Source organism: Rhincodon typus, chromosome 2, assembly GCF_021869965.1.
Source record: "Rhincodon typus isolate 14 chromosome 2, sRhiTyp1.1, whole genome shotgun sequence".
NCBI classification, from domain to species: Eukaryota; Metazoa; Chordata; class Chondrichthyes; order Orectolobiformes; family Rhincodontidae; genus Rhincodon; species Rhincodon typus.
Window position 1 is genome coordinate 38,100,705 of NC_063333.1, and position 27,598 is coordinate 38,128,302.

At 41.0% G+C, this 27,598-nt stretch overlaps 1 protein-coding gene across 1 annotated transcript in view; it reads right to left on the minus strand.

Annotated features, from left to right (window-relative positions):
- Positions 1-27,598, minus strand: part of LOC109910726 (sickle tail protein-like) — a 373,377-nt gene that overhangs the window by 65,825 nt on the left and 279,954 nt on the right. The window contains exon 2 of the mRNA XM_048612124.1: positions 17,049-17,332. Within this exon, the coding sequence (XP_048468081.1) occupies positions 17,049-17,332 (284 nt within the window). The remainder of the gene's footprint in view (positions 1-17,048; positions 17,333-27,598) is intronic.

Consider the following 27,598-nt stretch of genomic DNA (forward strand, 5'->3'; position numbering starts at 1 on the left):
TTGGGATTATGGTATTGAAGGCAGAGCTGTAGTCAATAAGTAGAAGCCTGACGTAGGTCTCCTTATTATCCAAATGTTCCAGGGGTGAGTGTAAGGCTAGGGAAATGGCATCTGCCATTGACCTGTTGCGCTGGGAGGCAAATTGCAAGGGATTGAGGCAGACTGGGAGGCTAGAGTCGATGTGAGCCATGACTAACCTCTCTAAACTCTTCATAATAATGGAGGTCAGAGCTACCGGTCGGTAGTCATTGAGGCATGTTGCATGTGTTTTCTTTGGTACCGAGATCATGGTGGTCTTCTTGAAGCAGGTTTTGACTTCAGATTGTAGCAAGGAGAGATTAAAGATGTCAGCGAATACTACCGCCAGCTGGTCCATACAGGATCTGAGTGGACAGCCAAGGACTCTATCTGGGCCAGTCGCTTTCCATGGGTTCACTCTCAAGAAGGCAGATCTGATGTCTGCAGTGGTGACTGAGGGAACTGGTGCATCTGGGGCTATTGGTGCAGGTGGCAATGTTTCACTGACTTTCTGCTCAAATCGAGCATAAAAAGCATTAGACAGATCAAGAGTTATGGGAGATAGTGAGAGGGTAGGGGAGGAGAGGTGTAGAAGTATGCGGAGATGAGTGAGATTATAGGAGAATGGGGGAGGGTTGAGAAGAGAATAGTTAAGATGGTGGAAGACGGGTGAAAATGGAGGGTAGAGGAAAAGGAGGAAGGGTATTGCGAGGGAGATGGAGAGAGGGCTGGGGATAGGGAACATGAGGGATAGGAATAGAGGAGGAGGCTGCTGTCAAGTGAGGTAGTAGAGAATAGAGGGGTGAGGGAGTGAGAAGAGAAAAGACGAAGGGAAGGGGAGAAGCAGGGTAAGGGATGAGGGGGAGTCAGGAGATGGGGAGGAGTGAGTGAATGAAGGAGAGGAGAAAGGGGAACAGGTACAGAAGATTGGAGGTGGAGAAGAGCAAGATGGATGAGAAAGCCGAGGGTCTGGGGCACAGAATTTGGAGAGTGGGAGAGAAAGCAGAGATGGATGGGTAAAGGGTGAAAAGAGTAGAATGGAGTAGGATGAGGGAGAAGAGGAAAGAATAAGTGGATGTGGGACAACAGAGGAAGTGGAATGGGTGGGAGGTGGAGTGAAGAAGGCAGAACTATAGCAATAAATAATAATAAAAACACTGCTATATAATAACTAATTATAATAATTACAGTAGCCATTGTAACTAACACCAAATGACATTATAATGATCACTGCAGTGATTTGTTTATGTTAAACAATTACACTTGTAACTGGGACTTAGAAAAATGTTGGAGACTTGTTTATGTTCTTCCATTTTTTGATAAACCATGACTACAAGTCGTAGGTAGACTTGAGAAAAATTCTGATCGCTGATCAAGTTTTTGTTTCAGCTTACTTCTGATGATTTTAGTTGAATGCAGTAGAGCATGTTAAAGGAAAATAAATGTTTGCAATTGATCTGTTTGGTGTGCTGTGTGATTTCATTTTGTGGTCATCGATTTCAATAGATCACTACTAGATGTCAAGCAATTAACGAATAAATACTTTGAATTGCATATTAAATGCTTTTGAATTCAGATCATCGCAAATAAATGCAATCGAATGCCATGGAGTGCAGAATGATGTCAATCTTTTTTGGGGGGCTTCATACACAGAATACTGACTGAAGATACAGAACAAGAATAAGGTAATCATAATGCATAAGCTATTCATTGAAAGTAATAAGTTTTACATATCACCTTACATATCTTCAGGATGTCCTTTTTTGTTTCAGAGTTGATTAATTACTTTTTGAAACAGAGTGAAAGAGAGATGGGATTAAGGGAGAAAAGTAGAAAAATAAAACATGATTAAATTTGGAGGAATAAGACTTCACACTTCAGAAAGTTCATTTTCATTGACATAATAGTCATTTGGCAGTAATCAAGGCATATCACAACAATTTAAAAAAAAGTACTAACTGGAGAAGCCTTAGTTTCTTCTGATGAGTATAAGTGGACATCTAGAAACATCTTATGGCTCAGTGGGGAGCCTTGATTATCAAACTGTAAATCTTTCCAATGTGCCTGAATACAGGCTATAAGGACTGGAGGGACCCCTGGTCAACCATACTTTAGAAGGTAACAGCAAATCACTGCAGTACATTGCCAAGCATGATCATAGCCAACATGAATCAAAAATGGAAGGTTAAGGTCACAACACCTTTTATTACCCGGTCCCTGAATCAAGTGTGAGAATGAACCGCTATCAAGTAAGTACAGTAACTTCATGTTGTTTCATGTATTTCAATGCCCATTATCTTGCCAATTATAGCATGGCTTCTGAAGGAAAAGGGGCAGCTGGCCAGCAACATTCTAATTTTGACATTTAATTGCACTTATGCAATGACTGGAAATTGTGATTTGCACTTGAACAATTGTATGTGCTCTTAGCCCCACCATTATTTCTACAGTAGAATCCACACCACTGCTATGCTTGAACACTCGAAACTCCAATCAACTAAAGGTTGATGCTCATTCAACTGTGATAAGCAAAAAGCAGTCTTGCTGTAATTGGTGTCAGACACAAATTAGGTGTACTTTTGTAACTCTGATTGTTCCATCTGTTGCTGTATACCAAGCACCAATAAATAATTGAAATAAAAACAGTTCTGAAGAGGAATCGTAACAGACTCTAAAACTCTGTTTCTCCCTCACAGATGGTGCCAGGCCTGCTGTGTTTCTCCAGCACTAAATGTTTTTATTTCAAACTTCTAGCATCCACAATACTTTCCTTTTATATCAATGAACAGATATCACCTATAACATCAATGCAGAGAATAGGAAGCATTCATTTCCTATTGCCATGTTACAAAATATGAATCTACACACAGGCTTTAGCAATCTTACACTGCCTAGTTCTTTTCTGTTGTGGTTACACTTCTTCATCTGTATTACAAGCTCATATAAAAATTGATTAATTAATAGCTAGTTGATAAAATGTGGCAAGAAGCCAACAGCAATAAAATATTGATTACTGTTGCTTGGGTGCAGTTTAAAGATAAGTCAAATTGAATAACTCTTAATAGCAGACTCTGGCATTATTAAAGTTAACCTTAATTTGGACTAAAAACCAATCATGAGTTAATTCTTACATTTGTAATTGAAGACTGCAGGGAAACATTAATTTCACCAATCTACATCCAAATTTACAATTTCAAGTCACTTTTAGCCCAGTGAGCTTTTATCATAACTGCTGATGCTTAACACAAATGGAACCTTGGAAACTGGTCCAGACTATAGACCTCTGTCATCTAGTATAGGGATGTCTAATTTACATCCCATGGGCTGCATGTCTTCACAATTTACAGCTCATTCATAGATTTTGCAAGGTGCTACTCCTCTAAATTGAAGCCCTTTCTCTCCCTTATATGCTGTTCCAAGTTTACTTTAAGCCTATCAGTAGCAAATGTAGGAGACAACTAGTCTGTGATTGACAGTGAACAGCAGGAGACCTGGAGCCATGGTAGTAAGACTGTGGGCTGGCTCTGTGAATAGCGGACTTTTTGGTTTCGTTTCAGATCTCCAACTGTCACAGCATTTCACAGGCAGAAAGAAGTGAGATCTGGAGCTGGAGGGGATGGGCCTCTCACCCAGATCATGCTCGTCCCTGGGCACCTTCTTGAGGCAGTTGTTTAGGAGCAGGTTGTGGAGGATGGGGATTCTACCAACGTGCCTTGCTCTTCTTACTGCCGGGGAAGTCCTTGGCCATGTACTGCCCAAGGGTCATCTTGTCTGGGAAATTATGCATGGCTATGACAATCAGAACTTAGTAAGACTACAGGGACTATTCCAGCTTGAGCAGCTCTTCTTGACTAGTCAAGGACAGCTAGTCCAGGTCATTGCCATTGCTGAAAGCCAAGGGAGAGACGGGCAGGAACTGCTTCTGGGGGCTGCCATTGGAAGGCGCCTGGGCTTTGGCTGTGCAGATAAGGCACCATTCAGCCGCTGGTGAGGGTTGGCAGCTCTTGGATACTTGTCTAGCAGGTAGTCAGCCTGGTGGTACATATTGAAGCTCATGCAGTAGACTGCCACATTGAGGACCCGTGGCATTGCCATGGCACAGAACCTGGCTGCAAGGCTTTTTCAACAACTTTCTGAAGCAGTTTTGCTATTAATGGTCATTCATTTTCCTGGCAAGAGTTGTTTTTTTGAGAAAAAGTTCACTTTAAGATTAGTGAATTTTTGGAGTGCAAAGTTGCTTGGGTTGTTTTCTTGAAGTAAAAGTGTGCAGATAGGACAGACAGAGTCAAAGGATTAAGAGAGAGGGAGAGGGATATAGAGATAGGGGAAAAGGTGAGAAGGAGAGAGGAAGGGTAAAGAATGTGGGAGCAGGAGCAGGAGAGAGGGAAATCAGGCTGTGGGAGAAAGGATCACCAGGTTGAAAGTCAACTCACTTTAAATCCCCTCCTTCACATTAATTCCAGTGAGGCCAGCCTACCAAAGGTGACATAAGATCTATGTTAGTTAAACCTAACTTCACAGCTCAGCCCTATCACTATTGCTTTCATGGTGATCATGAATTAGCGATGATTCTCTTTCTCTCTCTAGATCTGCTTCCTAATGTGTCTATGCCCAGTCAGCAGACATTAGAGGTGATGAGTAAGTGATTTAGAGGGGATCTGAGGGTGGCAGAAATATGATACACACTGCCTGAGAGGGTAGTAGAGGCCAATACTCCTGTAACATTTAAAAAGCATCTGGATGAGCACTTAAAATGCCAGAGTGTAGTAGGCTGTGGACCAATTGCAGGAGAGGCGATGGCGTAGTGATATTATCGCTGGACTGTTAATCCAGAGCCCCAGATAACTTTCTGGGGACCAGGGTTCGAATCCTGCCATGGCAGATGATAGAATTTGAATTCAATAAATATCTGGAATTAAGAATCTATCAATGACCATGAATCAATGGTCGGTTGTCAGGAAAAACCTATCTGGTTCACTAATATCCTTCAGGGAAGGAAACTGCCATCCTTACCTGGTCTGGACTACATGTGATTCCAGACCCACAGCAATATGGTTGATTCTTAACTCCCCTCTGGGCAATTAGGGATGGGCAATAAATGCTACTTAGCCAGTGATGCCCTCATCCCGTGAATGAATAAAGAAAAAAAATTAGATTAGTATAGTTTGGTGTTTGTTCATGGGCTGAAAGGCAATTGTCTGTGCTGATGACTCAACGACTCTAAAAATTGCAGACATTGGCTTCATTATTAAGATCCCATACTTGGCAATTTTTAATGGTCATTTCTATTAATTACTCGTTTACATTATCAATTTGTTGGTTCTGAATTTTTTTTGATCAAGTTCATATTTCCTGTTGTGGTTCTGGAGGATGACAGAACCTTAATGTGCCCTGCCCAGCCCACCTTCCATGCAAAGATTGGCCATCACTGACCTAGAAGGACAGGGAAAGCAGATGCATGGGAACAGCACCTACAAGTTTCCCTGCAAGGCACACACTATTCTGACTCGGAGCTATGTTGTTATTCCTTCTCTGTCACTGGGTCAAAATCTTGAGACTTCCTTTCCCAAAAGGACTGTGGGTGCATCTGCAACTCATAGACTGCAGAAGTTCAAATAAATACTGGCCTAGCTACAGTTCTTACATCCCATGATAGAATACAGAAACAATCTATTTACTGGGCAAGAAAAAACACCATATTAAAGTTAACATCATACACTCACTCAGTTGTTAACTTTATTTATAATTTCATTATCACAGAAAGGAAGGAACTTCCTCAATGGATAACAAAAATGACTGGCAAGAGAGCTATATCCCAGGAAAACTTTGGCAGATAATCAAAATGACAGACAGTTTAAATCAAAGTACTACTGAATAACATGTGGACTTGAGATTAATAGATCCAGATCATTTCCCAGAGATAGTAAGAACTGCAGATGCTGGAGAATCTGAGATAACAAGGTGTAGAGCTGGATGAACACAGCAGGCCAAGCAGCATCAGAGGGGCAGGAAAGCTGACGTTTCAGGCCTAGACCCTTCTTCAGAAACTGGGGAGGGGAAGGGGGTTCTGGAATAAATAGGGAGAGAAAGGGAGCAGATAGAAGATGGATAGAGGAGAAGATAGGTGGAGAGGAGACAGACAGGTCAAAGAGACGAGATGGAGCCAGTAAAGGTGAGTGTAGGTGGGGAGGTAGGGAGGGGATAGATCAGTCCAGGGAGGACAGACAGGTCAAGGGGGCGGGATGAGGCTGGTAGGTAGGAGATGGGGCTGGGGCTTGAGGTGGGAGGAGTGGATAGGTGGGAGGAAGGACAGGTTAGGGAGGCGGGGACAAGCTGGGCTGGTTTTGGGATGTGTGACTCCCTTGTCCGCTCCACACTCCCCTCCAGCCCCACCACACCCAGCACTTTTCCCTGCAACTGCAGGAAGTGCTACACCTGCCCCTCACCCCCATCCCAGGCCCCAAGAAGACTTTCCACATCAAGCAGATGTTCACCTGCACATCTGCTAATATGGTGTACTGTATCCGCTGTTCCCGTTGTGGTCTCCTCTACATCGGGGAAACCGGGCGGAGGCTTGGGGACCGCTTTGCGGAACACCTACACTCAGTTCGCACTAAACGGCTGCACCTCCCAGTCGCGAGCCATTTCGGCTCCCTCTCCCATTCCTCAGATGACATGTCTGTCCTGGGCCTCCTGCAGTGCCACAAAGATGCCACCCGAAGGTTGCAGGAACAGCACCTCATATTTCGCTTGGGAACCCTGCAGCCCAATGGTATCAATGTAGACTTCACAAGCTTCAAAATTTCCCCACCCTCTACCGCATCCCAAAACCAGCCCAGCTTGTCCTTCCTCCCACCTCTCCACTCCTCCCACCTCAAGCCCCACCCCCATCTCCTACCTACTAGCCTCATCCCACCCCCTTGACCTGTCCATCCTCCCTGGACTGACGTATCCCCTCCCTAACTCCCCACCTACACTCACCTTTACTGGCTCCATCCCTGCCTCTTTGACCTGTCTGCCTCCTCTCCACCTATCCTCTCCTCTATCCATCTTCTATCCGCCTCCCCCTCTCCCTATTTATTTTGGAATCCCCTTCCCCTCCCCCATTTCTGAAGAAAGGGCTAGGTCCGAAACGTCAGCTTTCCTGCTCCGCTGATGCTGCTTGGCCTGCTGTGTTCATCCAGCTCTACACCTTGTTATCTTAGATCATTTCCCAACTCTCCCTAATAAAAGCAAAATACTGCAGGAGCTGGAAGCCTAAAACAAACGCAGAATGCTGAGGAAACTCAGGTCTGGCAGCATCAGTGGAGACAGAAACGCAGTTAATATTTCAAATCCAGTATGACTCTTCTTCAGAAGAGAAGCTGAAGGCGTGAAATGTTAATTCTGATTCTCTCTCCACAGAAGTTGCCAGACCTGCTGATTTTCTCCAGCATTTGTCTTGATTCCCCTTACTCTATAAGGAATTTGTGTAATATTTCAGCGTGTTAAAGGCTAAACATAATGATAAACAACAACAAAAATAGAAATTGCTGGAAACACTCAGCAGGTCTGGCAGCATCTGTGGACAGAAATCAGAGTTAACATTTCGGGATCAATGACCCTTCCAGAGAACTGATGGTAGCTAGGAAAATGTTGGTTTTTATGCAGAAGATGGGCTGAGGGTAAGGGGTAAAGAGTAAACGATAGGTGGGGATAGAACCCAAAGAGACAGAACAACAGTTGGACAGACAAATGAGTGGATAATGATCAGGCTAGGAGAATGAATAGCTATTATTAGGGACTGTTGGTGGCTAACAATGGGTGATGTGTAATAGCAGGCTATGTGATAATAAGGCCTAGGGGTTGGGATAAGGACGTGGGAGAAGCTTAGGAGCTAGAGTTGTTGAACTCGATATTGAGTCCAGACTGTTGCAGAGTTCCTAAGTGGAAAACGAGGTTCTGTTCTTCTAGCTTGTGCCGAGCTTCGGTGGAGCAGGGCAGCAAGCCTGAGATAGAGATGTTGGCCAGGGAACAAGGTGATGCATTGAAGCAACAGGCAACTGGAAGCTCAGGATCTTTTTTGCAGACAGAACGTAGGTGTTCTGTGAAGTGGTCAGCCAGGCTACACCTCATTTGCCCAATGTAGAAGAGACCACATTGTGAGCAGTGAATACAGTAGACTAGGTTGAGTGAAGTGCAGGTAATACCTGGAAGGTGTGTTTGGGCCCTTGGATACTGAGGAGGGAGGAAATAAACGGACACGTGTTACACCTTCTGCGGGTGAAAGGGAAGGTGCTATTGGGCTGTGGGGAGGTGTTGGGAATGAAGGAGGAGTAGACCAGGATGTCCTAGAGGAAAACAGTCCCTGTGGAAGGCTGACAAGGGACATATTCAATGTCAAAATCCGAAATAATTATTCAAAAAAGAACAATAAAGTGCAAATACTGTTGTGAATAAGCATGTTGATAAGCTATTCACATTTTCTAATTTTATAATACAATATTTGCTTGATTGCATTCATTCTTACAAATTGATGTATTCCATTTTTGTACTTAATATTTATAAAGGCTGATGGTGACAATTAGTTTTTGTGGAGCTGCAAATGGACTAAATGCTAATTAAAAAGGGAATTTCAGTTAAAACTTGATACAAACTTTCAGCTTAAAATGAAACTCCCTGCAGGTCTACACATTTACACAAACACTCACATACACAGACAAAAGATCATCCCAGATGAAATGAGTTCATAAACTCTCCACAGATACTACCTGACCTTGAATATTTTCAGTATTTTCTGTTTATATTTCAGATTTCCTGCATCTGCAGTATCTTCAGAGTCAACACCGTATGAAAGTGGAACTGTGTGAGGTAGAATGTTACAGGAAATCACAGCTTTTCTATCTCTACAGATTAGCTGAAATCATGTTCAAACTAGAAGGTTTCCCATCATATGATTTCAGCTGCCTTGGGTCAGAAAGGTAACCATAGTCATTGCTTCAATTAAGATATCTCCCAGGAGGCTTATATAACCAATGACAAAGATGACAGAATGTGAATCCAGCCAATACTACTAAATGAAATCTGTATACGCCCAGTAATGTTGTTGAACATGGTAAATACTCAGTTGATTGCAGTTAAAATTGTGTAATATGAATATGTGGAACATATCTTCTGAAGCTACCTCCTCTCATCTACATGCTGTCCCTCAGTGACATCATCTGAAATTTATTTCCAGGTTCCACATGTTCGCTGTTGATAAATACTGGTGACACGCTGCTCTACCATACTACCATCTCTATCGACCATCCAATGTTTTTGAATTGTCAGATTACTGGTCCTATGTTCAAAACTCGAGGAGATAAATTTTCTTCCAACTCAATGTTTGGAAGACTGAGCCCAGTGTCATTGCTGACTCCAACCTTTGCCTAGTAATTACCTGAAGCTGAATCAGACTGTTCACAACATTGGTGTCATACATGGATTCAGGATGATTTTCCTACAAATATTTGCAATCATCAGGATCATGTACATCTATAAATATTGCTTAACTATACTCTTGCCTCAACTCATCTGCTGTTAACACACATTTTCATACCTTTGTTAACTCCAGGCATGACTATTCCAATGTTCTCCTGACCACCTCCTATAACCCTGAGATCATTCAAAGCTCTGCTGCCCACATCCTAAATTGCATCAAATTACATTCACCTATCACTCATTTCCTGACCGAACTTGAAAGGGCAAATTGTGTTGCCACAGGCTTGGAGGGCCAAAGGCCCTGTTCCTGTTCTTTATTCTATCAAGACCTCAATTTTCAAATTTTGTTTTTAAATTCTGTTCTGAAGAAGTCATTCTAGACTTGAAACACTGTTTCTCTGTTTCTCTTTCCCTAGACACTACCTTTCCCTGATTTTTTCTGTGTTGGTTTAAATTTTCTCCATTGTTTTCAAATCCACCAAGGCCTCACCTCTCTCAATTCCCGTAATCATCTTCAGCCCTGCCACCCACGAACATATTTGCACTCCCTCAATTCTGGCCTGTTATGTATCCTCTATTTTAAGTACTCCACCATTGATAGCCAGGCTTCAGCTGCCTAGGCCCTAAAGCTCCTCATCTCTTTATCTTTCTCTTCAATTTTAAGCCTTTCTTTAAAGACTAACTCTTTAATCAAGTTTTTTTTTAAAGTTACAGCTCTAACATATTCTTAAATGGTTCAATGTCAACATTTGTTTCATAAGTTTCTTTCAAAGTGCCTTGGGACACTTTAGTATGCTAAGGTTATTACATAAATAAAAAATGCCGCATTAAAGAATAAGGTAAATAATAAACATCCAATAAGTAGCTAGATTGCCAGGAAGTCAACATTGCCTCTTAGGTGGCCCTCTGACTAAATAAGGAACACTGAAATCAACTTATAGTATAACTCACAACAAAAACAAAAACTGTGGGAACTCGAATAACAACCAAGAAAATACATACTTAATTTAATGAAACATTCGTTGTTCCTTCCAAAAAGGGACTGAGATGCAGGGTAGCAGTTTCTGGTAGAGTTAAAGGAGGTAACAAAAAAAATGCCTTGAAGAAGCAAGATTTGAGAAAACTTTTGAAGGTGAGAGAAACTATAGAATGGAGAGTGAAATAGTTGAAGGCACTACTACTAAGGCCAGGATGCAGTACAGATACAAAATAGACCCAAAAGTGGAAGATTGAAGGCCAAGAGCAGAGAATTAGGGCTAAGTAACGCTGCTCTTGCTAATGTTGACCTTGCTTAGCACACCCTGTGCGATATAACTTGTATTTCACTGTCTAGTTATTTTTTTCACCCTATGATCTGTATGTCCTTGCTTACTATGATCTGCCTGTACTGTTCGTAAACAAAGCTTTTCACTGTAGTTAAGTATATGTGACAATAAATCAATCAAATCAAATCAAAAGACAGTTTACAGAAGTAAGATGGTGCAAAGTTGTGACATTAATTTTGCATCTGTAAAAAATGTCACTGCATAATCTTTTGTTTGAAAGTAAAGAAGCACCCGATTATTATATTGTTAAAAAAACTGTTACGGGAACTCAAATTATCAAGTAATTTGAAATAATAAAGCAATGGATTCGCATGTCTTTAATTCTTTGTCTGAATGAATATCCCAGGATGTTTTCCAAAAGAAGTTATTGGCTATTGCGCCAAAATTTAGCAAAAAGCGAGGAGAAATGCTTTTTCTGCCATTTTTCTGTTGTTTTATTCTCTGTTTCTCAGAGCATTCTTAGTCATTCTGGTAGGTTTCTTCAGGGTGTCAGGCTGAGCACAGAGAAGTTATACCTCAATCTGGTTCAATTCCAATATGTTACAGCAGATCAAAAATTAGTAAAGAATAGATTTGTTTTCATTTTAAAGGTTATTGGTTGCAGTTGTAATTGAAAAAGTGGGGCATGCAATATTTTCTAGTTTATTGTTTGTAAAGCAAGTTAAGCTAATTAAATGTTATGACTAGTATCTTGTGAAAGGCATTGATTAGAAAGATTGTGGAAACCATTCAAAAGAGCAAAATAAAACCAGACAAATATCACAACAAAAGGTAGCCAAATTTAGGAAAAACATCAGCATATTTAAAACTACCAAAACTTTCAAAGTTTTTATGCAGCCTTTTTAAATATGCAATATGATAATGCCAAGTGCATACCATCTTAGGTACAATAGGAATATTCTGTATGAAACTTGTCAACATAGGTGAGGTGGAAAAACATTATAATATTTAGCACAAGAAACATACAGTTATAAATGAAATCAAAATATTGTATGTTTAGTCTGAGTTTAAGGACACAAGTCTACGATTCTTAGCCATAAACATATAATGACCATACAGTTTTTACTAGCTTTCTCAGCATGAAAAGAAATCAAAGGCTTGTTTTAATGACAGTTGGCATTCAGGATATATTAAACACATGCTACTTGAATACAGGGCACAATGTAGGAAACAATCCAGGTTTTAGGAAATTTAAGAGTGCACACTGGCTTAAGGGCATCGTGGAGAAACGAACCGCCAACATAACTGAGTAATAAAGATTACAAGGATTCCAAATAAAACTCTCACACTGTGGCCTGGCCAGCAGTGCTGCAGCTGCAATTGCCACTATTACTGCTGCTGACACTTATACCACTCCCATGACACTTGTTAGAAGTATAAGGTGACAAAATTGGAACTTATGGAAATAACACTATGGTGTGTGGAGTCACACAAAGGCAGTCCAGTTTGGCTTGATGATAAAATGAGTGTTTGGAAAAGGATGGTGATTGTCAGTGTCAAAGGCTGCAGTGAAGTTGAAAAGGAAAATGGACCACAGTCCTAGTCTATGACATGAAGTTCAGAGCTGGTACTTGACAATTTCTGCTTGCTGTTTGCTCCTCTGGGCCTCTGATTTGAATAGCAGTCACCAGCATTTCAGGGCATATTCCCTGGGCAGTGGTCGTCAGCATCCCCTGTGTATAGAGGTTGGCATTGGTCTTGAACTAACCTTACTGCACTCTCATGGCAGATCTCTGACCCACTTACAATACAGTTCTGTACTTCAGTGCTGCACCTTGAAGTGCACCAGAGCATATCATTGTAAAGCTGCTACCAGAATACTTTACACACAGGGACTAACACCCAACTCATGGATTGGGACAGGGTCAATCTCAGGGCTCCTTACTTGTTCTTTTAGCACTCAGTCACTTTGGACCTACTCACAGATGCTCAAAGCACCTCTGCCTTGTCTTGTCTTTTCGCACTCAGCTCGAGTTTAAAGGTTCACAGTACTTCTGTCTTGCCTTGCTGTTTAGCTTAGATACAGAACCAGGCTGCTTGTCATCTGTGATCAGTCAAAAGAAGGACCATGTTGTTGTACAGCACTGTGCAATGACAATCTCACACGTACACCATGTTCCAGCACCTACAACGTAATTACACTGCATATGCTTCAACCAATGGAGATTACACCTCAGCCAGGCCAAGGGAAACAGCCTTCAGTTAGGGGATCCGGACACAGCAAGTCATAGACAGCATCCACTATCAGTTCAGGGGCTGGGACATGGTGAGTTGGCTTGGACAGTCAAGGTCAGAGGTCTTTACCCTCTATAGTCTAGGACGGGGCTACTGTCAGTCAGGGAGCTGAACATCGATCAATCAGGGTCTGGTCAGTCAATAGTCAGGGCTGTTCATCCAAATCAGTCAGGGTGGTGGGGCACAATCAAGGGGGTCAGCTGAACCAAAGTCAAAGGGGGTTGTAGGTTGGAGGGGAGGATGACAGCTTGGGCTGTATCAGTAACAGTGGAAATAGGGATTATCGATGGTCACATCTCCCCAGACTTTGATGGGGTGCCTGTGTACCACAATGGTTGGAATTACTAAGCTGTGGGCTATCCTGGACATTGGTGGAATAGTAGCACTTACGCAGGGTTAAAATATGGGATGAGGGTAAGGATAGGTAACCTGTGTAGATTGTTTCTTAAATAGCAATATGTTTGCAAGTGTGCACTTGCATTTGCAGTGCATGTCACCTGTGTACCCTCAGAAGTATTTTGTGTTGGTTCCCCTCCCACTACGTGTATGGTGAAGGACAACTTCTGGTTTGCAGTGTTTGACCTCTTACACAGCTGAGCGTTAAAAATGTTGCCATGGCCAGGAATTCCAGGAGGTCCCAGCAGCGGCGATTGCTTCTGTTTCTAGCACGAGGAAAGGTAAGACAAAAGGGGCATGATAGAGGCATGGTGCGTAGATGATGAGACAAGTTTTGGAGAATTGTGAGAGCAAACCCACTTGGACCCATAAAGGGAAACATGCCAGGAAACTTGCCAAATTTGTCACACAGCCAACTTCTGATAAAATTCAGCTTGTAAAAGAGGAATTGTTACTCTTCACGCAGATGCATAAAGTCCACACTCTCCTTTAAGTTTTATCCAAGTCAAAATAAATAAGCATAGCACATGCCACTAAAACAAAACTGTTTGCTAGAAAAGTTTGTAACCTTACTGATTATTTTAAAATTACATATCATATTAATCAAGCTTGGGATAGTGCCTATGTCACTACTCCACTGGTTAGAGAAGTTCATAGCTAGAGGGGCAGGCACATTCCAACAACAGGAGGAGCCACAGGAATAAACTTGCTATCATCTTCAAGAATCTAATGGGCACAGACAAGAAAGAGATGACTAGGTGTGTAAGAGTCACAGATTCTGCAAGCAATAAATTGAGAAGGGGTTGGTAAAAATTCAATATTCATTTAATTCAATGATTGGTGAGAGAGGAATGTTCGAGACTTTCAGGTACTCAGTCTTTCGGATGCAGTTGATATTTATTGAAATAAGAGAGATTGCTAAGGAAATCAAATGAACTTAAAACAGACAGAAAATAATTGACAGAAAACAGTATGACCATGGTAATTTGATTGTAAAAAATCTACCATGACACAGAAACAGTGTTTACAGGGACCAAAATGTTCTGCAGTAAGATGTCAATCCAGCCTTGTTACCTATAAGCAACACTTTCATAACAATTTTCACTGAAACTTAGCAACTGTGAGCATAGACTGTTAAGAACATGGAGAGGTCATATTTCTCATCTCTGATTTAGTGAAGAGAATCATGTTATTTACTTTGGCTTGAAGGCAACCCAACTTTTGAAATGCATCACTCAAACTACCAAAGTCTTTGAACGATAGACTACTTCTAAGTCCACACTTGGCTCGAGGTGAACATGAAGACTTTGGTATTATAATTCAAATAATCCATTCTTTGGTATCAGTAACAGTGTACAAACCATGTTAGGTGTCAGACAAAATAATACAGCAGCTACTCAATAAATGTGAATAGTAAAGTGAAGTTGTTGTATATCATGCGTGACTTCTTTGTTTTAATAAAAACGTATCTTGTTCACTTAGTAGTGCACCCGACATTTCTCTGTAAACACGTTTGGATGAATCCTAACAGTCAAAGTTAACCTGCTTTGTTTTATAGAAACCAGGCTGTTCCCAGGATTGATCCCCGGTCCGTCAAGTTACCTGGCATCACAACTAAAACTGAACTGGTGGCCTTGTTGAGAAGGAAACCAATTCCTACTACTGGTCACTGTACAGGATCTTGTGTTAGATATATATTTATAAACATAACCAATTTACATTTATTCTGCTATAAAACAATCTAAATGGCAAAAGCTGACACCAGACCTCCATATAGAAGTCAAGATAAGTAATTAAAGTCTTGATTACGAGGAGGCTCGTAAATGTGAGCAGTAAAGTAGCAATGAGGTTTGTTTTTGGGAGGAATCTCCACAAAGCAGGGCCATAAAAGCTGCAAATGTGGTGAAGGTGAGGAAGTGCACGGCGAAGCAAAAGCCATGGATTAATGGACAAAGGAAAATATTACAAATCAGGCACAATTAGGGAATATTTGAAATTTGTGGAGGTTTTCAAGGAGAGTGTTTCAAATCCGAACATAAAGAAAGAGAAAAGTCACATTCAATAGCACTTCTCACAATCTCAAAAGATCCCAAAGTGCTTCATGGCCAATTTGGTTATTTTGAACTAGATTGTTGAAGCATTCAAAAGGGCATTGGATGATTATTTGTATAGAAATATTGTGTAAGGGTATGGGGAGAAAATGCAAGAACTTGGCACCAGTTAATGATGTTTGTTTGAAGAGCTGGTGCAGGCATGATACAGTTGGAGGCCAAATCAGTGATTCTTGAAAGGCTGACAGAAACAACTCCAGACTTAGAACTCAGTAACAAACAGGCCTATTAGAAGCTGGGAGTAATTTCAGATTGGTTCCTGTGAAGACAATAATTTTGTACAGAATGTGAAGTAATGTTTGAATGGGAGATGGGAATATTAGTCATGTTAAGACCTAATTAAGGGGGTATCTTTTTAATAGTTTAGAGTATCAGTATTATTAGTACTGCTACATAATATTTAGCTGATGCTGATTTAACTTTTTTGTTACAAGAAAAGTCTTAAAACTTGAAATTGTTTTGTTCAATTCATTTAAGCTGGTCACTGAGTTCAAATTTCTTTTTAACTGGTCTCTATACGGATTGTAACAACGTAGTCAACAAGATCATTGTTTTAGTTATGTTAGTTGAGTGATCAATGCTGATTGGAAGCAGGGAACTCCACTCAACGTCAAAGTGACAGATGTGTGAAAATGAGTTTAAGGATCAAATAAAGGTAAGCATTGTGCAGAGCGATGTTGCCTAGACAGAAGTAAATGACAATAAAGACAAAATACGGTGGATTTTTGAAATCTGAAATAAAAAAACTGCTGGAAATAAAGAGCAGATCCATCAGCATCTGTGGGGAGAGAAACAAAGTTAATGTTTTATATCAAATATGACTTCCTGAGAACTGAGTGAAGGTAAAGATGTGAAGAGTTGAAAGTGGGGGAATGGGGGAAAGAACAAAAGAGACGGGTTTGGATAGGGTAGGGGCAGGAAAGATTAAATGAGAAAGGTATCACGGAACAAGGGGATTGGTAATGGATGTAGTAAAACAAAACAAAGCACTGGTCTGGAGTCTCAGAGAATAGGAGAAGAAAGAACAATTCCTTACAAAAGCAAAAACATCAAAAAACAAAATTCAGAATGGCACATGGCAAATATAAATTAAAATGGTAACCAGAGTTTCATGGTCAAAAATTGTTGCTTCAATGTTGAGGCTAGAAAGCTGTAAAGTGCCTGACGTAAGTGATTGTACTTTTCTATCAAATGCAAGATTAACATTCAACTCCGATTTGAAAAGGACACAAAGGCTGTATACACTGTGGTTCAGAATAAATAAACAGTGAGGGTAGATTTTGGAGTCTGTGGCATTAGCACATCACAGAATATTTTTGGTGAAAAAGTAAGTTTGGCGAGTAGCTTGCTGACGAATGTTATCAAAACTGCTACATTTACAATAACTAATTGGGCAAGTTCTAGAGGGAAATTAGCAGCATAACTCAGCAGGGAGTTTGTGCCTTCAGAGGGAAAGGTGTGGAATATGAAGGAAGATAATTAGCAAAAGAGGGTGTTTTTATACCTGTTCTTTAAGGCGTTCCTGTTGCCCCATGATTGCATTTGCATGATGGGGATATTTCTGTTTCAGATGTTCCAAAAAAGCCTCTCTTTTCCTATCCATCTCCGATGGTTGCATTCCCAGTATTTCTTTTGAACTGCGAGCTCCACCTACAGTGTGTCTTCTTGGGATGTTTCGAACAATTTTAGTACTGGAAGCACGGTTATTTCCATTAGCGAAGTTTTGCTTTGCTTTAATGCGTTCAGCATCATCTGCTGATGTTACACGCAAATTTGTCTTCCCATGATCTGAAAAATAAAAAGGAACATAGTTAAAAAAATAAGAAACAGCATTGTTAATTTTCTCCCAGCTACAAAGTGCTTGCCTTTTGTCCCATTCTTTATGTTTGACCATAACAGACATTATGTGTGCATTCCAAAGATACTGTTCTCACTGTGGCACCCTTGACCCTGCTCCATCATCACCAGCATCTGTCCCCCACCTTTCCATGGTACCTGCCTGTGCAAGCACATACAACAACACTTACTTTTACACCCTCGCCCTTCTCATTGTCCAGGACTTCACACACTCTCTATTAGGAGTGAACAACAATTAATTGTGCTTCTTTCAGTCTAATATATAGCATTCATTATTCATTATACAGTCTTCTTTACATTGACTAATACCAAATCTGTCTGTTGGAGTCATTCCAAAGGTTTGGGCCTGTCATTTTAATCTTCCATTCTAACCTAACTCTTAACTCTCAGGCATCAGTCTCCTACACTCTACCAATGAAGCTCAATAGAAGCTTGAAGGAGACCACATCTTATTTTGTTGTGACTTTCTCCATTACAAGTCTCTGGATTCATTATCAAGTTTTACAATTTTAGATCATGACCATTGATCATGTTTTTTGGGACAGCAGGACATTGGTATTGATTCTGTCATGTATTCGATCATTTGTACCTTCACCCCCATCACAAACCTTTTGTATTTTGTTCTTCCTACAGTGTCCTACATCCTCCCCCCATCAACATTTTCTGTCTGTGCTTGTTTAAACTCTATTACATCTGTAACATTTTCAATTTCTAATGAACTCTCACCAGCCTGAACTATTAACTCAGACGCTCCACAAATGCTGCCTGATTTGCTGAATATTTCCAACATTTTCTGCTGAGATGTTATGTAGAGATTAAGTGTTCCATTCTCTCTGCTCAGGAAGGACATGCAAAATGCAGAAGAATTTCACCAAGCCACATCTTCATCCCATCTCACACCCCTCAAAATTCTGTCTGAGATTTAGTACAAGTCCATAGATCCCTGAAGGTGTCAGCACCACTTGGACGGGGTGGTGAAGAAGGCACATAGGAAGCTTGCCTTCATTAGCCAGGGCATAGAATATAGGAGCAAGGAAGTCTTGTTAAAACCTTTTAAAACATAGGTTCTGTCACAGGTGGAATACTGTGTGCAGTTCTGGTTGCCACATCCTTCCAGCCTCTGACTTGTCTAAGAGACGTTTGAGGTGGTTGGGGCTTCAGAGGGGATAGTTCAAATTGCCTGTGACCTGGTTCTTGTTTCTGGGGGAGGGAGTGCAGGATGGGGGTTTTCACTGTAGGGTCTGGAACTGGGGTGGAGGGGGCTTAGTTATCTGGTAGAAAGTGCAGAAACTGCAGGATTTTATCCTCCTGCCTGACTTTCAGGATACGGATAACTCCCGTCAATCGAAGAGTGGCCATTCTCACATTGCTGCTTGTGCGATATCATCCAGAGAGAGAGTTGCAGAGAGGATGTGAATGGAATGAAGGGGAGACAGAAATATTTAGACAAAGAGAGAGAGGGAGAGAGAGACACTCACAAACAGAAACTGAGAGGGTCACAGACTCCAGACAACAGAAATGATTTATAAGAATGGTTCCAGGAATGACAACTTCAATAATGAGGATAGATTGGAGAAGTTGGGACTGTTCTCCTCAGGGAGAAGGTGGCTGAGAGGAGATTTGATTGAGTTATCAAAATTGTGGGTGTGCTGGACAGAGTAGATAGGGAGAAGCTGTTCCTGGTTGGAAAAGGAACAAGAACTAGAGGGAACAAGGTGCAGGGCTGGATGAACACAGCAGGCCAAGCAGCATAATAGGAGCAGAGAGGCTGACGTTTCGGGCCTAGACCCTTCATCAGAAAAGGGGGAGGGGAAGGGGGTTCTGAAATAAATAGGGAGAGAGTGGGAGGCGGATAGAAGAGGGATAGAGGAGAGGATAGGTGGAGAGGAAACAAACAGGTCGAAGAGGCGGGGATGGAGCCAGTAAAGGTGAGTGTAGGTAGGGAGTTAGGAAGGGGATAGGTCAGTCCAGGGAGGACGGACAGGTCAAGGGGGCGGGATGAGGTTGGTCGGTAGGAGATGGAGGTGCGGCTTGAGGTGGGAGGAGGGGATAGGTGGGAGGAAGAACAGGTTAGGGAGGCAGGGACGAGCTGGACTGGTTTGATGTGCAAAAGAAGCAAGGGTGAAGTGAGGAAAAACTTTTCCACCCAGCAAGTAGTTAGGGTTTGGAATGCACTGCCTGGAATGTGGTAGAGGCAGGTTCACTTGAGGCATTCAAGAGTGGCATTGGATGGTTGCTTGGATAGAAATAGTGTGCAGGGACAATGGGGAAAAGGCAAAAGATTGGCAATAGGTAACAAGGTTTATTTGAAAAGCCAGTGCAGATGCAATGGCATGATGGGCCAAATAGCCTCCTTCTCGGCACTATGGAGTGTTGTCAAGAAGAAAGACTAAAGGGTTCGGGTCCACAGACCCTCGAAAGTGGACTCACAGGTAGACAGGGTGGTGCGGACACACAGCAATAATATCAATTGCACTAATTGCCTGTTCAAGTACATTGGCAAGAAATACACCTTTTAAGCAAACAGAATTTTCACTACACCAGACTTAACAAACAGCAAATACCATCCACACTGTATCCCAACATCCAAAATTAGCATAAGTTAAACATGAATTAACAGGCTATTTATGGTCAAATGTAAACTATAAATTATCCTTAAATGACAAACAGGTAGATATTTCAAACTGAGTCAGTAGTCCATTTAGATCTTATTAATCACCATGAACTAGGAAGACCTTCAAACTCTGTCTTCCTCATGAGGAATTCATGATTCCTCTGACTTCCCTTTGACAGCAGCTGTAACACAGCCTGGTGGCCCTCTTGTTTCTTATATGAACAAGGTGCTGTCAGGAAACTTTAAGTGAGATCCACTAGTTTATTGTACTCACGAAACAGAAAGACCTCAAGTTCATTTCTCTGAAAAATCTGTTATTTTATACAGCAGGTAATTATTTTGACATAACACATGATTCAACTTAACAGTTCAAAAGAAACATTACTGTTGGATTTAAAGCATTTTCTGACAGTTTCAGAAAATGGTCAGACTTTATGAATAAAGTCAAAGGAATGCCTCTACTCCCACATTGTGACATTGGAAGAGTTAACTTGAGAAACCAAGATGAAAAATAAAAGTCCACAATGAAAAACAACATCAAGACTAAAAGTCACAACAAGTCAGATCAGAAAATAAGGTGCATTTTTTCCCTAGAATTTAGAAGGATCTGATCAAGGTCTTCAAGATATTAACAAGAAAACCCAGAGTAGATAAAAGAGAAACTATTTCCTCTGGTTGGAGATTTTAGAACTAGGGGACATTGTCTAAAAATCAGGGCCAGACCATACAGGAGAGCTGTTAGGAAGCACTTCTACACTAAAAGGTGGTAAATATTTGGAACTCTCTTCCACAAATGCTAGACCAGTTGTTAAGTTTACATCTGAGATAGAGAAACGTTTGTTAGGCAAAGGTATTAAAAGAGATGGTCCAAAGGCAGGTATATGGAGTTTGGACACAGATCAGCCATCATATCATTGAATGGCAGAACAAATTCCAAAGGCTGAATGGCCTACTCCTGTTCCCATGCTCCATTTTGCCTCCACCAGGGTATACGTACCTGACATGGCAATGATTATGTTATCCCTTGTAACATAAGAAACTAGACATGAATAACATTGCATTGAAGAATCCAACATATATTACAGCTCACTGGTAGTATTATCACTAGACTACTAATCCAGAGTCCCAGGTAAGATTCTGGGGACCCATGTTCAAATCCTGCCATGGAAGAAGGTGGACTTTGAATTCAATAAAAAAAATCTGGAATTAAGAGTCTAATGATGACCGTGAAACCATTATCAACTGTCAGAAAAACCCATCTGGTTCACTAATTTTTTTTTAGAAAGCTGGCATCCTTACCCAGTCTGGCCTACGTGTGACTCCAGTCCCACAGCAATGTGGTGGACTCTTAACAGTCCTCTGGGTAATTAGGGGTGGATAATAAATGCTGGCCAAGCCAGTGATGCCAACACATTGTGAATGAACTTTAAAGAAATAATACAATTACAGATACATCAGTGTCTGGTCTCATATCAAGTTATCCAACTAAATATATAATAGACCAGATTTTACAGCATGTGTGTCATGGTTCAAGAGGTCAGTGTTAAGATGGAACATGCAAACTGCATACCCCCCGATCACATGCCATGATACAGGAGTTTCATGTAGGAGTCATATCTGTAAGGGGAAGAAAAAACAACAAAAGGAAAGAGCTTGCTGGAACACCTTGAAAAATACCGAAATGTGGATTTCCAGCTGGTGTTAAAAGATATAAAGCCAAGAGTATTGAAAGAGGACAAAGAGGTTGTAGTTGTTTGGTTATTTCTGAATGAGACAAGAATAATTTGAGTTATTAACAAACTGAAGGAAGCAAGATTTTCACTGCCCTGCTGTAGCACATGGAGCAGAACACAATAGTTAATCAGACCAAATACTACAAGATCATCATAGATCTGAAGTAATTTGAGTCATGCAAATGAAATAATCATTAAAAGAATAAATAAGGTTAGATAATAAATAAGCAGGTGAAATTGATTGCGAGGATGAAAGTAGGTGGGGAAAGAAGGCAGAAAATAAGTTATCAACCAATGCCAACAATTTGAGGTAAATGGATTGATATAAACATCAGTTTGATGAGAGGACTTGTGATGATAAGTAGCTCAACTCCTAACTCTTCAGTATGTCGAACATCTACAAGCCATGTCAGGAATGTGACATGCCTGGATGGGTGCAGTTCCTCCAACAGTTCAAGAAACTCAACACCATTCAGAAGAAAGCATTTCATTCCAACGGCAGATAACAAGGTGTAGAGCTGGATGAACACAGCAGGCCAAGCAGCATTAGAGGAGCAGGAAGGCTGACGTTTCGGGCCTAGACCCTTCTTCAGAAATGGGGTTTTTCCGGAACTTCTTCAGGGTAGGCATCCTTAGAAGAGGCTTCGCTGTGGGGTTAAAATTTTTCAGAGAGAGTAGGAACTGCAGATGCTGGAGAATCTGAGATAACAAGATGTAGAGCTGGATGATCACAGCAGGCCAAGCAACATCAGAGGAGCAGGAAGGCTGACGTTTCTCGGGCCTAGACCCTTCTCTAGGCCCAAAACGTCAGCATTCCTGCTCCTTTGATGCTGCTTGGCCTGCTGTGTTCATCCAGCTCTACACCTTGTTATCTCAGATTCTCCAGCATCTGCAGTTCCTACTATCTCATTCCAACGGCACCTCATTTGCTATCTTGATCATTTTCTCCTTTCAGTACTGACACACAGTGTCACCAGTGCGCGCCATCTATGAGATACAAATCAGCAACTAACCTAGGCTCATCCAACAGCACCTTCCATTCCCGCGACCTCTACTACCTAGAAAGCAAAGGGCAACAGATGCATGGGAACACCATCTTTGCAAGTTCACATCAAGTGACACACCATCTTGACTTGGAAATATATCAATGTTCCTTCACTGTCACTGGGTAAAATTCCTTGTACGCCCTCACTAACTGTATTGTGAGTTTACCATAGAGATCCAGGTTGTTGTTGAGACAGATGTCTCAAAGTTTATTGATAATACTAAATATTTACACGGCTACAATGTCATTGACCTAGATTCTGTGCTGACTTATGTTACTGTACATTTTACCCACATAAGTGACAGACTATGCTGTTACGAGGAAACATCTGAAAGAAAAGCAGTTACCTTTATACTAGAAGGTCACACATTGTGATGTCATGTAACCATCTTAAACATGCAGGTCTATCAGATCTGAAATCTATGCTATACGAAAGCAGTACACACACCCCAAGGGCTGCAATGGTTCAAGAAGGCAGTTCACCATTACCTTCTCAAGGACAATTAGAGATAGACAACTGCTAGCCTAATCAGTGATAACCATATCCCATGAATTTTTAAAACAATGGAGCTTGTGGAATGGATTCCCAATTAAATGTCTCTATGTTTTAAAAAAAATTATTTGCATTAAATTATCAAAAAGGTGAATTTTTGAATTTCCAAGTCGAGCTGGCCAAATCGTAACCATTGGAACTGATGAAGGATAGATTGCACACAAATCTAAAATTTGTAGTCATTACATTGAAAGTTTCCTCAATACACCATGAAGAATAAGAGATAGAAATTCTCAGAATCTTGCTTTAAGTATAGACTGGGTACACTTTATAATACAATAGGTTGTCTGTGGCTTTGTGTATTAAATTTCACTTGGAAAATTCAGACTTTCTTTTTAGATTTTTAAACTAAAACATGACTCTGTGATCTTTGCTAAGCTTTGTTCTTCCATCTAAAAGATGAAAACAGACACAGGATAAGTAGGTCTCTTTCAATACATAATTCATATGACTATTTTACCCCATTAAAGGATATATAAGCAACCTAGTTGAGGTTTTTTTTGTATAAATATTGTTTTCAATGGTAACTTATCAGACATTCAAAATGACATTTGGTTGGGGAATATTTCCTTCAATATTTTCATAAAATAATAAAGGATTTAATACTGGAATTTTAAAGCCATGTTGTTGCATGCAGCTTACTAGACCTGGTACAGAAATATTTCTGTCATTTGAAGCTTTTCGTTCATGAAACAAGATTGCATTATAGAATGCCCAATGCTTTTCAATGCTGGGATAAAAGCGTTTTAGAGGCCATGGATAATGGATTGCTGGGTATAGAATGGCCAGTTCTGGCAGCTGTGTTTGCATTTGTGCACCTGGATGCAGGGGGAGGGGAAGAAAAGAGACTGATTTAACTCTGTTGATGAAGAGAATATACAGCAAGTGGCAAAGGAAAATGAGGAATTAGTGATAAAGTACAACATGCCTTAAGGAAGTTATTTGAAATAGTACATAAACCTGATCAGTCGTATATGAACATTATTACAATCCATGGACTAGTGAACTGGAAACCAAAATAACCAAACTATCCAAATGACCCCCACATGCAACAATTTAAGAAATTACAAACAAATGTTCACATTTTATAACATTTATTTGGCACAAGTCCAAATCAATTTAAATTAAATATTACTTAACAAGCAATATGGGAGTCAAACTACAGATGGATTTGCAAGGTAACATCTCATGAGCTTACAAGCTCATGTACCACTTCTCACACAAATGCAACATCCCATGAAATCTCACATTCTTTCAAATTTGGCTTCTAATACATCATGTTTCTTACTCAATGGAATAGATCCTCAAGTCAACTGTAACAGTCGCTCCACTCCTTCAGAGTCCCCCATAGACAGCCATCACTCAAATTGGGCACTCCTGTAAAATCTCCTTAGCTAAGATCCTAACAGTCTTGGTGGAGCAGATTTCCTAAAAACACCTATATCAGACATCTTAAATGGTCTGGTCTGCTCTGAAGCAAAGGCATGAAATTGCCCAATTCACAATCTTAGCTTTAACCCTGTCTTCAGCTTTTTGTCCTACTTTAATGTATCATGAACACAAGAGCTTCTTGTAAATATTCCTTCTTAGTATTCCCTCTGCTGCCCCTCAAATCTGCAGCTCTTATTACTGGTGAAACAGTAGTAGTATCTTAGTGTCCTGCCTGTTGGCACTGCGTCCAGGTTGACTGTCACTGGGTCACATGGACCAGTATAATTGTTAGCCAAATTTAAAAAATGACTGATTACTCCGGATAAGCTGAGTTTTCTCATTCTTGCCATGTAACCACACCAATAAATCGGAGCAGTCTTAGGCCACACTACAGCACGAAATCACAGGCAAGTTATCAATCATCTTTCAACCAATGGTGGAGATTCCACCACTGAGTTTATCAATCTGAAGCAAATGTCATAAACTTTGGATCAGTCTGATAAGTGGGCATTCTCTCCAACAAAGAAGTGGATGAGAATGATGTCCAAAACCATAAGATGCAGGAGAAGCAGGCCATTCAGCCTTTAGGGTCTTCGCTGACATTCAATGAGGTCATGGCTTAACTAATAACCCTCAACTCTATTTTCCTGCCTTTTCCCCTACTGATTAAACATTTGTCTGTCTCAGCCTTGTATATACTGAACAAACCAGACACAACAGCACTCTGCAGTAAAGAATTTCCTACATCCAGATTCACCACCCCCAGGGAAAACAATCCTCATCTCTGTCTTAAATGTGTAATCCCTTCCTAACATTGGAGAAGCTCTGCCAATTAATTCAAGGCAGCTCAAGCAGACAATGCTCCCATCTCAGGTTCCATCCTGCAGTAAAGGATTTGTTCCAGTAAAGAGTTATGTCACCTGCAGCATTGGACTGATTCAAGGCATGGCACAGCATCATCCTCTGTGTGGAAAGTGGGGAGGGTGCAACAGTTATGACAGCAATAACAGATGATTAGGCAGCAAAATGGTCCTCAGGCATCTTGAATAGGCAAGAAACACTTTTAACATTTATTATGGACTATTTAACTGGATCGTTGTTCAATATTTAAAGATGAAATGTGTAATGGAGGAAAGCAAAGCAAGAAAAATGCTACTACTGCGGTCAGCACCAGAATGGACAGCACCAAAAACCTGCCACTTCTTATGATAGGATAGTCAAAGCAGCCATGCTGCTCTGCAAATATCAAGACACTATCTATGTACTTCAATGCAAACAAAACTAGATGACCTCCAGCAAACTGATATCCTTAAAAGCAAAAGAAGTAGGAGTAAACAATTCAGTCCCTCAAGCCTGCTCTACTATTTAATAGGATTTTAGCTGATCTCAGCCTCAAATACGCTCTCCTGCCCACTCCTTGTAATCTTTTAACCCATTACTAATTAAAAATCTGTCCATCTTCTCCTTATATTTATTCAGTGTCCTGGAAGGGGTAGTGATTTCCACAGATTCATGACCCTGTGAAAAGAACAATTCCTCCTCATTTCTGTTTTAAATCTTCCATCCCTTGGCCTAAAACTATGATCTCCCATTCTAGATTGCTCCACAAGGGAAACATCTGCTTTACGCCAACTCTGTTAATCCCTTTTGGAATTTTATGTACCTCAATTAGATCTCCTCACATTCTTCCAAGCTCGAGTGAGTATAGGCCTGAACTGCTCAATCTCTGCTCATAAGGCAAGTCTTGGAATCTGGAATTGTTCTCAAAAACCACCACCAATAGATTGGGGTGATTAGTATTCTAAAAACCCACTATTAAGGCCAGCTAATCTCTCGCACTGTTGAGGTGATTGATAAGAAGCAGAAGTACAACCCAATTGTCCTAGAGGGTATGGTCGTGATGGAGGTGTAGAAGATGCTGATAAAACCATAACGACCAACGGCTTCTGCTATGCTCTATCCAAGCTGACTTCAATTGTGCAAGACACTGAGGATAAGGAGGAGCACAGTGTTGCCAAGTAGCCTGATTTTGAGGCTTTCTTCCCACATCTGTTGGTGGCCAACCTGGAAACTCCAGCAGAGAAAACCATGGAAACTCAAAACATCATGAAAACATCACCGGTGGTACAATGACCCAATGGTCAGCACTGCTGCGTCACAGGGACCTGGATTCAATTCCAGCCTTGTGTGACTGTCTGTGTGGAGTCTGCATGTTCTCCCCGTGTCTATGTGGGTTTTCATCAGGTGTTCTGGTTACCTCCCACAGGTTAGGCGGATTAGCCATGGAATATGCGAAGTTATGGGGACAGGATCGGGGCTGGGTCTGAGTAGAATATTCTTCAGAGGGTCAGCACAGATGCGACGGGCTGAATGGCCTCTTTCTGAACCGTAGGGACTTAATGATTCTACCATATAGATAGACAAGGCAATTGTTGATGAGGTAGTTTTTCAGCCAAGGAAGCTGATTACCCTGAAGTGTTTGATGAAAGTCTGCCCACTCACCTGCCTGTCCCTAGCTGAAGCTGCAAACTCTGTACAGACACATTACAGCACGAAAACACAGAAAGGATGTTGGTCTGCACTGACATGGTGGACTGTACTGCATTCATATGATGACAGCACTCTAAGCAATAAAAGATTACTGAGTTTCTCCAGAGCTAACTCTCAACATTTTTCAATATTTTTACTTTATCATATGATCATTGTGTCTTTGTGTTTTCATTTGTGTTTGAAAGACAACATTTTTAAGTGAAACTAGGTTGCTCAATGGCCTCCTCAGCTGTCTCAAAGCTCCATATAATATGAACATTGTGAGTAGGTT